Consider the following 11,868-nt stretch of genomic DNA (forward strand, 5'->3'; position numbering starts at 1 on the left):
GTGGGGTTGTATATGGTGTGTGTGCGCAGATGTACCAGTGTGAAGGTCAGAGGAGAGCAGCAAGTGTTGTTCCTTGCCTTCCGCCCTGTTTGAGGCAGTGGTTGTATACCAGGCTGGCGACTTGTGCACTTGTGGGACTTCTCCTATCTTACCTCCCATCTCACCATGAGAAAACTGGGTTCTGGGACCCAACCCTGGTGGGTATGCTTATGTGGCCGGAGTTTCGTTTTTATGTGTACATTTGGAGCTGACACATGGCAGAAGCTTTGACTTGGGTCTAGGAAAAACTGTCATCTGTTAACAATCAAAACGCGGTTGCAAACCCAATCTCTGGACTTGTGCTAATTTTTTAACACCTAGTCCTTTTCTGTTTCCTTTGCAGCATGGTCTGAGACAGTGAACATGGATTTTTCTAGGCTACATACATACACTCCACCCCAGTGTGTACCGGAAAATACTGGCTACACCTACGCACTCAGGTGAGTGAGTGTGTCTCCCCCCCCTCCCGTTGGGGTGTAGTGCCACAAGACCTCAACACAGCTAGGTGTTGATGTGACAGTCACACAACGTTGAGTTCTTCACAACCATGTGAACATGGAGGCCATGAGTGGCTCCTAGAGCTGTGGGCTTCTGGAGACACCTCTTGCAGTGACTCAGGTGTTAGTCACTTTGAGTGACTCACTATTTCAGGCTCCACCCTGTGGCCATGGTAGGGAGTAAGCCTGAGAGTGTGACCAGTATTTTGTCAATAGTTTGGGCATCCCCTGAGAGACACTGATCTAGGGGCTGCCTTTGGAAGGCCAGATTCCAGGAGCATGCTCCAGACAGGATGTTCCTGTTCTTTGGGTCCTTTGAGCCTCAGTAACTGCTTGTTGCTCTGTTCCTTTCCAGTTTGCCAACTGGGAAGAGTGATTGCAGAGGGCCTCACTGCAAGCTGTGGTGTGTGCTGAGGAGAATGAGTTGTCCTATAGGTTAGGGCATGACTGGCAGGCAGGAAAACTTGGGCGCCTGGCAAGATGTGAGAGGCACATGGGATGTATGTGCTGAGTCATTGTCCAGTGGCTTTGCCTATAAGGTGAATCCACAAGAAAACCTAAAAAAAATCAGGAAGTATCTAAAGAAAATACCATGTTTGTGTGTGTACACATACTTACCTGTGTGTGGGCATATGTCAGTGTATGTATGTGGAGGCTAGAGGTAGACAGTGAGTATCTTCCTTGTTTCCTCTTAACTTTTTCATTGATGCAGGCTCTCACTGAATTCAGAGCTCACCAGTTTGGTTAGTCTAACTAGCCTGTTTGTTCCGGGATCTCTGCCTCCTGAGCACTGGGATTGCAGACAGGTTTCCATGCCTTTCTCACAGCATCTTGGCTAGCACTTTTCTTATGACCTATCTCCCCAGCCCCGAGAAGATTCTTTTGGAGCAGTGGTCAGCTGTGATGTGTGACCACTCTGCTTTCCATTCCTAGCCTCAGTCCACCTGCACTTGCAAGGGATACTTGCTAGGCTCAGTTTATGTGTTTTTTTTTTCCCGAGACAGGGTTTCTTTGTGGCTTTGGAGCCTGTCCTGGAACTAGCTCTGTAGACCAGGCTGGTCTCGAACTCACAGAGATCTGCCTGCCTCTGCCTCCCGAGTGCTGGGATTAAAGGCATGCACCACCATCGCCCAGCCTTCAGTTTATGTTTTGAGACAAATTGTCCCCATGTAGCCCAGGCTGGCCTTAAACTCACAATGATGTTTTGGCCTGGAGCCTGTAATATGTCAGAAGTAAATGAGTGGCCAGCTCAGGTGACTTCCCTGAGCCTGTCTGGGATCATAGAAACAGTTATTCTTACTGACTTATTTTTAGCCTTTATGACCTGTTTTAAGTACAGTGTTAACCCATGTGTCCAGGGAAACCTGTGCTTGGCTACAGTGATGTTCATAGCCTTTGTTCAGTTAGGCTTATGGGTCTGTGGACAGGTGATGCGGAGGAGTGGTGGCAAGGTAGTAACATGTTAGGTGTGTAGGCTGGGGTCCCTCTGAGGATTTAATCCACAGAGCTATGCTTAAAGTATATAGGTAGGACTGAGTAGGCCAGACTGTCAGGAATACAGCGATGGGTGGTGCTCAGTGAGAGCCAGTAGTGGTAGTCCCAGTTTTAGTGGGGTCATTGGGTAGACAGGATTGATAAATCAGGAGAGACATGTGACTGTGGATCTGAACCAGTAACCAGTGGGTTGCAGTTGGGTCCCAAAAGTAAGTGAGATTGTCATAGGCCGCGGGAAGATTGCTGTAGGCCATTGACAGCATGACCCAGACAGGAGCACAGAGCAGGGTTGAACAGCGAAGCTGGGCTGACAGAGATGAAGGGAAGACCCAATGGGGGACAGTAAGCCTAGGCACAGTCATGGCATAGGGAGCCTGTGGGTGCAGTTCCAGGCTTTTGGTCTCAGTTTCTCTGAAAACTTGTCATGTCCCCAGTCAGATGGTCAGTGTGGCAGGAGGCAGAGCAGCTGCACCTGCTCTGCTCCGGTAACACCTGCTAACCCGCACCTGCTAACCCGTGCCAGCGCTGGTTCAGCAGCTTTCATGTCTTAATTCTTAGCCATCTCAGTGACCATCCAGAGCCTCTATGACTTTCTCTTGGAAAATGCGCATGCTGTGAGAATTTGGAGAGAATGGAGAAGTTGGTCTGCTGTCTCCTGCTCCATCCTGCAGTGATACTGCCTGCCTCATGCCTAGTTTTGGTGGGAATGTGATCTTTAACTTCAGCACTCAAAAGGTAGAGGCAGGTGGAATTCTGAGGCCAGCTGGGTCTACATAGGGAATTAAAAAAAAAAGAATAAAGTTTCCCAGATCCATCTCCTTTTGTTCATAGGGAGTTTTCACATTACCCCAAGCAGGATCCTCACCCTATGTTTCAATAACTTCTTTCTTGAGTCTACTTAGAAGTTTGAGCCTTATTGTTTGTGTCTATATAAGACATTTCTAGGTTTTCATATTTGTTTGCCTATAGGTATATGTGTATGTTGAAGTCAGATATTAACTTCAGGTGTCATCTACCTTGTTTTTTGAGACAGGATTTGAACTTGGGGCTCACTGTTTCAGTGAGGCTGAGGGAGATCTGCCTGTTGTCTCCCCAGTGCTGGTGTTACCACCATAGGCCACCCACACTTGCTTTTTTGTGTGTGGGTGCTTGGGATTAGACTCAAGTCCTTCCACTTGTATTTCAAGCACTTGACGAACTGATTTATCTCTGCAACTACTGTGTTTGTTTTTTTCAGAGAGGATCTTACTAGCCTGGCACTGAAGTTCAGTTATGCATCACTGTACTGGCCTTCTTCATTGGCATGGCTTCATCACATGCCCAGTGGTGTGATGGAGTTTTGTGTCATAGTCTAGAGAGACTTGAGATGGCTTTTGTTGTTCCTTGACCCACCAGTTGTCAGTCCAGTCAGCTGCTCACAAGGGTCATGGCAGCTGTTGATGGCCTCCCTCAGAAGTCCTCAGACTTAGAGCTATATGCTCTGCAGGCAGTAACTGCTTTTCCTCTGGTAGGAGGAAGGCTGCATACAGGATGAGGGGTGGCTGCAGTGAGCCAGCCTCAGTGTGCTTGGGTGCCATGAGTCTGCAGCAGGCCAAGTGCTGTGGAAAGCCAACCATGGTGAGACTGAGCATTGTTAGTGAGTCAGTTGCTCAAAGCCAGGGCCCTCAGGGAGCAGTTGGTTAGGTGGAATTGGGTATGATGTAGCCAAGAGTGCTTGTTACTTTTCACTGTGGGGCCCCCCTGAGAGTCTGGATGCTGTGGTAAGACCTAAGAGAGAATCTTAGGTGTGGAGACAGTGGAAGAAGTGACTAAGAAGAGGTCCCAGGAGGGTGGGAGGGACTCAGTACAGGGCACAGGACATGGCTGCAGGATTCTGCAGGAAGGAAGGGTGTGTGTCAGGCTTCCCTCTTTGAGGAGGCGTGTGTGTGTGTGTGTGTGTCTGCAACTGCCACACAGAACAGAGGCAGCAGGTTGGGGACTTGTCTGGGCTACAAAGTAAATTCTAGGGTCTGTGGAGATGGCTTACTGGATTAATTCATGTGTTCTCACCAAGCCCAGTGAACTCACTCCTATCCCTGGCACCTAAATGATGGGAAGAAAGAGGTGTCCCTTATAAGTTGTCCTCTGACCTGCACATACAAACCATGTATGCATGAAACGCTCATCACATAACATGGTGCCACTTCATATCCAGACTATAGTCAGCAGTGTGAGTGGGGCAGTTTCAGTTTTCTCTTAGCCTCCACGTGGTAGGCCTCACCTCTCTGGCTAGACAGTTCTGGTCCTTTGCAGACAGTGGCTATAGATAGCCTGCGCTCTTCCTACCACACCACAGGGTCAAATGCACCCTGAGCTATGAGGATCCCTTACCTAGCAGCTAGAGTCTGAGGGTGAATGGGTGGAGGAATGGGAAGCCGAGATGGTGTGTATCTTTAGTGTTCTATTCCATGAAAAGACACCATGACCAAAGCAGCTCCTATAAACTAAAGCATTTAATTGGGGCTTCTTAAAATTTCAGAGTTTAGTCCATCATCATCATCATGGCAGGAAGCAAGCAGCACACAGGCAGACATGGCTCTGGAGAAGTAGCTGAAAGTTCTTCATCCTGATATGAAGGCAGTGGGTAGAGGCACACTGGGCCTGGTGTGGGCTTTTGACACTGCAAAGTCCATCCACAGTGACACACTTCCTCCAACAAGGCCACACATACTCCAACAGGTCACACCTCCTAATCCTTCTCAAATAGTTCCATTGCTTGGTGACTAAGCATTCCAATAATAATCCTATAGAGACCATTCTTCCATTCTTTTTGTTGTTGTTGTTTATTTGTTTTTATTTTTCACAGTAGCTGTGGAGTCAGGCCTGGAACTCACAGAGATCCGCCTACCTCTCTCTCCTCAGTGCCGGGATTAAAGGCATGCGCCACCACCGCTGACTTGTTTTTTGTTTATTGAGACAGTGTTTCACTGTGTAGCCCTGGCTGTCCTCAAACCCACAGAAGTCCACCTGCCTCTGCCTGTGCAGTGCTGGGATTAAAGGCTGCCTGGCTTTGGTCATTATTATTCAAACCATCACAATGCTGGTCCTTATCTATAGATCAATTATGATATCAAATGCAATCTTTGTAAACTAAAGCCATAATTGTTTACAGTACTCTACTAGAAGGAAGATAATTTTAGGGTTCACTGAAATTGGCCTAGCAAGTGTTCTCATTTAGTACTCTGCTGTCAGCTTTTATCTCATGACTCAGCCTTTTTGCTAGTGTACCCTATCTCAAGCATCTTTTTTTGTTTGTTTGTTTTTGCTTTGTTTTGTTTTTCGAGACAGGGTTTCTCTGTAGCTTTAGAGCCTGTCCTGGAACTAGCTCTTGTAGACCAGGCTGGCCTCGAACTCATAGAGATCCACCTGCCTCTGCCTCCCAAGTGCTGGGATTAAAAGCGTCCACCATTGCCCGGCTGTCTCAAGCATCTTTGACATCCTAAGGGCTGTGCCTGCTAAAGCATTTGTACTACCTTCTTAGTGGCACTTACCAGGCTGACTTGGTGTCCCACCTGTGAGATCTTCTCCAGCTATACCCTTGAGGCCCCAGGGCCCCTGTGTTAGCAGGGCATGAGGCTGAAAAGCCACCAGCTCCTGGCTGCTGGGGTTGCCTATAGAGTAGGACTTCCCAAGGTATCTGTCATTTCCCCCTGACTACTTTGTGTCTTTTTTTATGCTCTTGTGAGGTCCCCAGCTGACATTACTCTTTGTCTCTTCTCCCAGGGTGCCTCATGCTCACCTGCTGTCACCCTTACCATGTGCAGCTACTTTTCCAGAGTGACTGGGTTAGTTGTGTCTTGATGAAGAGGGATGCTGCTAATAGGGTTAGCATAGCCTCACCCTCAGGTTATCTGAGAGGGGAACCAGCTGGCTTTTGGACTGAACAAACTGGATACCGCACAGAATGGTGCATCTTTTTTTTTTTATTAATTAATTTATTTATTGAGGATTTCCGCCTCCTCCTCGCCACCGCCCCCCCCCCCCCCCCCCCCCCCCCCCCCCCCCCCCCCCCCCCCCCCCCCCCCCCCCCCCCCGATCAAGTCCCTCTCCCCCATCAGCCCGAAGAGCCATCAGGACTCCCTGACCTGTGGGAAGTCCAAGGACCGCCCATCTCCATCCAGGTTCAGTAAGTTGAGCATCCAAACTGCCCAGGCCCCCCCAAAGCCAACACGTGCAGTAGGATCAAAAACCCATTGCCATTGTTCTTGAGTTCTCAGTAGTCCTCATTGTCCGCTATGTTCAGCAAGTCCGGTTTTATCCCATGCTTTTTTAGATTCAGGCCAGCTGGCCTTATGTATATAGGTGTTCTATCTGTATGTATGACTATGCCTGAAGACTAGGGCATCAGATCCCTCTACAGATGGTTGTAAGCCACCTTGTGGTCCTGGGAATTGAACTCAGGTCCTCCGGAAGAGCAGCCAGTGCTCTTAATTACTGAGCCATCTCTCCAGCCCCAATGGTGCATCTTTTTATCCATTGCATTGGAAGTGACAGTCTTTGCCATGGCTCCGAAGGGTTTATGTTCATCTAGCTTCAGTGTATGAAATGTTTGTTCTGGGGCTTTCCATTTTCTTCTCAAGAATGTGTCGCTGATCTCACTTCAGTCCTTGCAGTGTTACTGTCTTAGTGCCCCATCAGGATTCTGGGAGTCTTTGCCTGCCCTAAACAACTGTTCTCAGACAAAGTTCCAGGCCTCCCTACCTGGGGTCAGCAGGTGAAGGGGCTGGCGAAGGTTCATGTATGGCTGCCTTTGCAGTGCAGTAAAGTCAGCACACAGGAGTGTCATGGCTCCTGACCTGGCAACCAGTGCTTGCTCCAGCCATGTCTCTTTCCAGTTCTAGTTATTCTTCGGATGCCCTGGATTTTGAGACTGAGCACAGATTGGAACCTGTGTTTGACTCTCCGAGGATGTCCCGCCGCAGCTTACGCCTGGTCACAACAGCAGCAACATATAGCAGTGGGGACAGCCAGGCTGTAGATATGCACATCAGCACCAGCAGGGCCACCCCCTCCAAGGAGAAAGAAACCAGGTAAGCAGCACGTGGCTTATTTTCACAGTTGTCAAACCCACTGGCTTTCCAGCTTGTCAAACCAAGCTCTTTCCCTGGAATTGTTTGTGCACACACACGTTCGTGTGCAGATTTGCCATGACTGAAATTGTTCTGGAATGCTCAGAGTATCTGCTGTCTGTCCACAGAGTGGAGCTGATATGCTAATATGCATGAGATGGCAGTGCGGACGAGCTTCTCATGGTCACAGGCATAAACTGTCTCATCATGGATGAGCGGAGCTTCACTGGCCTACCACATGTGGAGGGGTGGAGTCTCACTGGGTCGGCAGCTGCAGTGCTGCTCACTGATCTGTCACGGCTGACTCAAGCCTCTCTGTGACGCGTGCGAGCTGTGTACCTATGCATGTACAGTTGGCCTGCTTAGTATATTTTGTCTCTACCTTCCATGCTTGTCTTCACTGTAGTCAATGGCAAAAGTTCCCACCATCTCTGCCTTTCTGAGACACTGAATAGAAGTGACACTTTTTTTGTTTTTGTTTATCAAGATAGGGTGTCTCTGTGTAACAGCTCTGGCTGTCCTGGAACTTGCTTTGCAGACCAGGCTGGCCTCAAACTCATAGAGGTCCACTTGCCCCTCTAGTACTGGGTTAAAGGTGTGTGCCATCATACCCAGCATAAGTGATAGATACCCTTTAATTTATTTTGTTCATATAAAAATTGCGTTGCCCTCGTGAGTGCACGAGATTGCTGACACCTTGTCCACACTGCCTGGAGCCCTATGTAGTGTGCTTCACCCTGAGACCTGCAGACTGTCACATAAAATGTTAGACTATTCAGTTGTGGCAGCTGACTCCCAAGCACAGCTCTCTTTGGGGCCACCCAAAGGTGCCCAAAAGCTATAGTCCCCAGGACAGGAGACCAGGCTGATGACTGTACTGTGTACTGTGTATTAGCACAGCCTTTCACCACACCAAGCTTCCTGGAGGAGGTAGTTTTGTGCTTTGACCTGTGTGTACCCATTCACATCACTTGATGCAAAATACTTAGAGGACATTTGGAGTTTTGTTGTATTTGTTTGTTTTGAGACAGTCTCACTGTAGCTGGGGCTGGCTGGAACTCACAGAGATCTGCCTGCTTCTGTCTACTGATTGCTGCAATTAAAGACATGTGCTACCACATCCAGCTGTCATTTGTGTTTGAGCTCCTTGTGTTGTGTGATAAGAATATAGGCAGAATTCCTTCAATTAACCACTACCTCTTGCTGTGTTGGCAACTCTATGCTAGATCAGAAGCAGTGGGGCTGCTGGTGTGTGTGCTGTCACTTGTTCAGAAAAAGGAGTGGCGTGGTTAGATGTAGAAGCTGTAGCATTTGTTTTAACTCTTAAGTCGTTTTTATTTTCAGGTTATTTCAAGTTTGATCCAATTTTGGATTGTTGGGCCCAGAATAGTCTGACATTTTTTAGAACAAATTCTTGGACTCCAGCTAAATAAATCCCCCCCCTTTTTTTTTTAGATTAATGGATTTTTAGATTATAGAAGACAAGGCATAAAAATGACTTGTCTTAAAATGCTGTGTGTGTTCTTTGGCACAAATTTTGTTTGGATAAAATCTAGTGATTCTATATTTTCTTTTTTTTTTTTCGAGACAGGGTTTCTCTGTAGCTTTGGAGCCTGTCCTGGAACTCCCTTGGTAGACCAGGCTGGCCTTGAACTCACAGAGATCCGCCTGTCTCTGCCTCCCGAGTGCTGGGATTACAGGCGTGCGCCACCACTGCCCGGCTGATTCTATATTTTCTAAGGAAAGTCTAAAAACGCATTTCTTACTTCTTTGTAGGACAGTCAGACAGCGCAGAAGTGCAAGCAAGCCAGCTTTTAGTATCAACCACCTGTCGGGGAAGGGCGTGTCCTCCAGCACCAGCCACGACAGCTCTTGCAGCTTGAGGAGTGCCACGGTGCTGCGGCATCCTGTGCTAGATGAGTCTCTGATTCGCGAGCAGACCAAAGTGGACCACTTCTGGGGTTAGTAACCACAGACTTGAACATTCTTGTCCCCAGCATGGTTTTGTCTGCAGTTGTTCTGGGAGGGGCCAGAGGTTGGCCTACAAATGGTTTGCTGACAGTACAGTTAAGCTCTTTGTGGGCTCCCGGGGGGCATGTGAACCCTGTCTTCGTCTGCTGTCTCAGTGGTTTAGGCAAGGTGTGATTATTTATTGCTCACCGTAATATGACAGATTAAGTGAACAGGCAGCAATCCTGTAGCCACTCTTCGTATGGGACACTCAAATGTAGTGTAAAATTCCTGGTATGTTCTAGAAAGCAGTAAAATTTCTGAAACTGGGCAGTGGTGGCAAATGCCTTTAATTCTAGGACTCGGGAGGCAGAGGCAGGCAGATCTCTGTGAGTTTGAAGCCAGCCTGATCTACGGAGTGAGTTCCAGGACAGCCAAGGCTACATGGAGAAACCCTGTCTCGAAAAACAAAAAAACAATAACAACAGAAAAGTATTTCTGAGTCATTAGAAAGCACTTTTTACAGGCTGGACATGGTTGCATATTCCTATAATCCAGAAACCCAGAATGTGAAGGCAGGAGAATCAGGAGTTGAAGCCAAACCTAAACTACATAGTGAGTTCAAGGCCAACCCAAGCTCTATAAAAGACCCCTTCTAAAATAAAGGACTTTCTGTGAAGCAATCAGTACTGGAAGACAAGAGTCTGCCCCAGCTCAGATACAGGGCCATCTGCATCCTTAAGGTGACCTATGCCATGTCACCAAGGCTGAGCACACAGACAGCCTCTGCTAAGAGCCACAGAGCCACCTGCTAAGTTCAGCTTATGTTCCGGTTGCTCTGCTGGAGGAGTTAGAAGAGCCAGCTTAGCTCTAGAAGTCCTGAGTGCTTGGCTTGGGATGCCTCTGCTTTACTTAGCCATGGAGCAGTCTCAGGCCACACATGCTGTAAGTTAAAAGCCTAGAGGTTCCACACAGCTGGCTACTTCTTCCCTCTTGTCTGTCCTTGTGGGCCAGAATGTGCTAGAATGCAGGTCTCTTCCCATGCCACATCACGTTTGGGTGACAGGAGGTTCAGGCATTTTAGAAACAGACCCCAACAATGCCATGGCATTGCGCTGACCTGTCACCTGGCACAGTTGTGGTAGCATTGGTTCTATTTCACAGTGTAATGTGTGTGTATGTGTATTTCAGGTCTTGATGATGATGGAGACCTTAAAGGTAATTACTTTGATACTTTGTATACTTTTCAAACCAGAAGCCATGGTTGGGTAATCTGCAGATAGTGATCACTAGCTTTCGTTTGCCTTTTGAAAACCTCAGGTGGAAATAAAGCTGCCACTCAGGGAAACGGTGAACTGGCAACAGAGGTGACAGCCAGTAATGGATACACCTGCCATGACTGCAGAATGCTCTCAGCGCGCACTGATGCACTCACAGCCCACTCTGCCACCCATGGGACCACCTCGACGGTTTACTCCAGAGATAGGACTCTAAAACAGCGTAAGTCTCCTGCCTCTGTAGTTTGTAAAAGGGTCTACCCAGTTCTTCCTGTTCTTATAAATCTGACTATGGGCCTTAGGTTCCATCCCCAGCACAGGCGTTGGTGTCTTACACTGTTTCCCTTACAGAATTGAACTCAGAATTATTCTTGCAGTTAAATAGACCTGAATTAGCTCTGTCCTACTTGTCCCTTCCCAGCCTGTGGTTCTGTGCTTAGTATTTTTATACCTGGAAGTAGTTCAGATTTGGTAAATTTGGACTGAACATAAGAAAAAGAAAAATTTCTACTTCTGTGGCTTCCAACTTGGGTGCTTCTCTGTGTCATTCCAGTGCAGCCCAGATGCCCAGGTGGCTGTAGCACCAGAAGTCGATGCTGCTCACAGTGGGGTCTCTGGTGTGATAGTGTAAGACAGGGGTGCTCTGGGATAATAACTTGGAGCCTGGTATTTGGGTGGTGGCAGCATCCTGACTTTCTTACCTGGTATAGAGGTCATCACAAGTAGCTAAGCAGTCAGGTTGTTTTGGACTGCTCGAACTTCCTCCTGGGCCACTTTGAGAACGACTACAGACCCTTCTGTCTTTCAAGCATGATGCTGGGCCTTCCCCACCATGAGTGCCAGGAAGGCCAGAGCAGCACTGAGAATTCCATCCTTATTGCTCATGTCTAGTTTCTTCTGTTTCTACAGTCCTATTTCTTAAAAAGATTGATTGATTAAGTGAGTGCAGTGTTCTGCCTGCCACGTATCCCTGCCTGCTAGAAGAGGGCACCAGATCTCATTACAGATGGTTGTGAGCCACCATGTAGTTGCTGGGAATTGAACTCAGGACTTCTGGAAGAGCAGCCAGTGCTCTTAACAAATGAGCATCTCTCCAGCCCCACAGTTTTATTCTTGTGTGCAGACTTTGCTGTAGTGTTGTCAGCACTTTAACATTAATGTCACAAAGTAAGAATCATAGAAAGGGAAGGGAGAGCTGGCTGCTTTTCCTCATCATATCTGTGAGTGTGAGGGCCACTGTGAGCTTAGTGCCTCCCTTTGTTTGGCCTTGCTTCACAGCTCTCACTGGGCCATGGCTTATCCCAGATGCTCCCACCAGCTTCCTTTACACAGCTGAACGTGATGCCTGCTAGCAGGGGCACTGCTGGGGCCATACAGATATCCCCCTCACCACACTGCCCTATTTCAGTCAGCACCGGTAGTGCTATAGTATGCTTCTTAGCTCAGCCCTCCTGTAGCTTCTGCTTAACAAGCCAATATTTGTTTTGTTTTTGGTTTTTTGGG

At 48.0% G+C, this 11,868-nt stretch overlaps 1 protein-coding gene across 7 annotated transcripts in view; it reads left to right on the top strand.

Moving 5' to 3' along the window:
• Sun1 (Sad1 and UNC84 domain containing 1) overlaps positions 1–11,868 on the top strand; it is a 53,873-nt gene that overhangs the window by 16,515 nt on the left and 25,490 nt on the right. For all 7 annotated transcript variants that reach the window (XM_005367094.3, XM_013353811.2, XM_013353812.2 and 4 more), the window contains exons 2-6: positions 383–479; positions 6,905–7,099; positions 8,915–9,099; positions 10,280–10,306; positions 10,409–10,588. In XM_005367094.3, coding sequence (XP_005367151.1) covers positions 403–479; positions 6,905–7,099; positions 8,915–9,099; positions 10,280–10,306; positions 10,409–10,588 — 664 coding nt within the window. In that variant the 5' untranslated portion in view covers positions 383–402. The remainder of the gene's footprint in view (positions 1–382; positions 480–6,904; positions 7,100–8,914; positions 9,100–10,279; positions 10,307–10,408; positions 10,589–11,868) is intronic.

Source organism: Microtus ochrogaster, unplaced genomic scaffold, assembly GCF_000317375.1.
Source record: "Microtus ochrogaster isolate Prairie Vole_2 unplaced genomic scaffold, MicOch1.0 UNK16, whole genome shotgun sequence".
NCBI lineage: Eukaryota > Metazoa > Chordata > Mammalia > Rodentia > Cricetidae > Microtus > Microtus ochrogaster.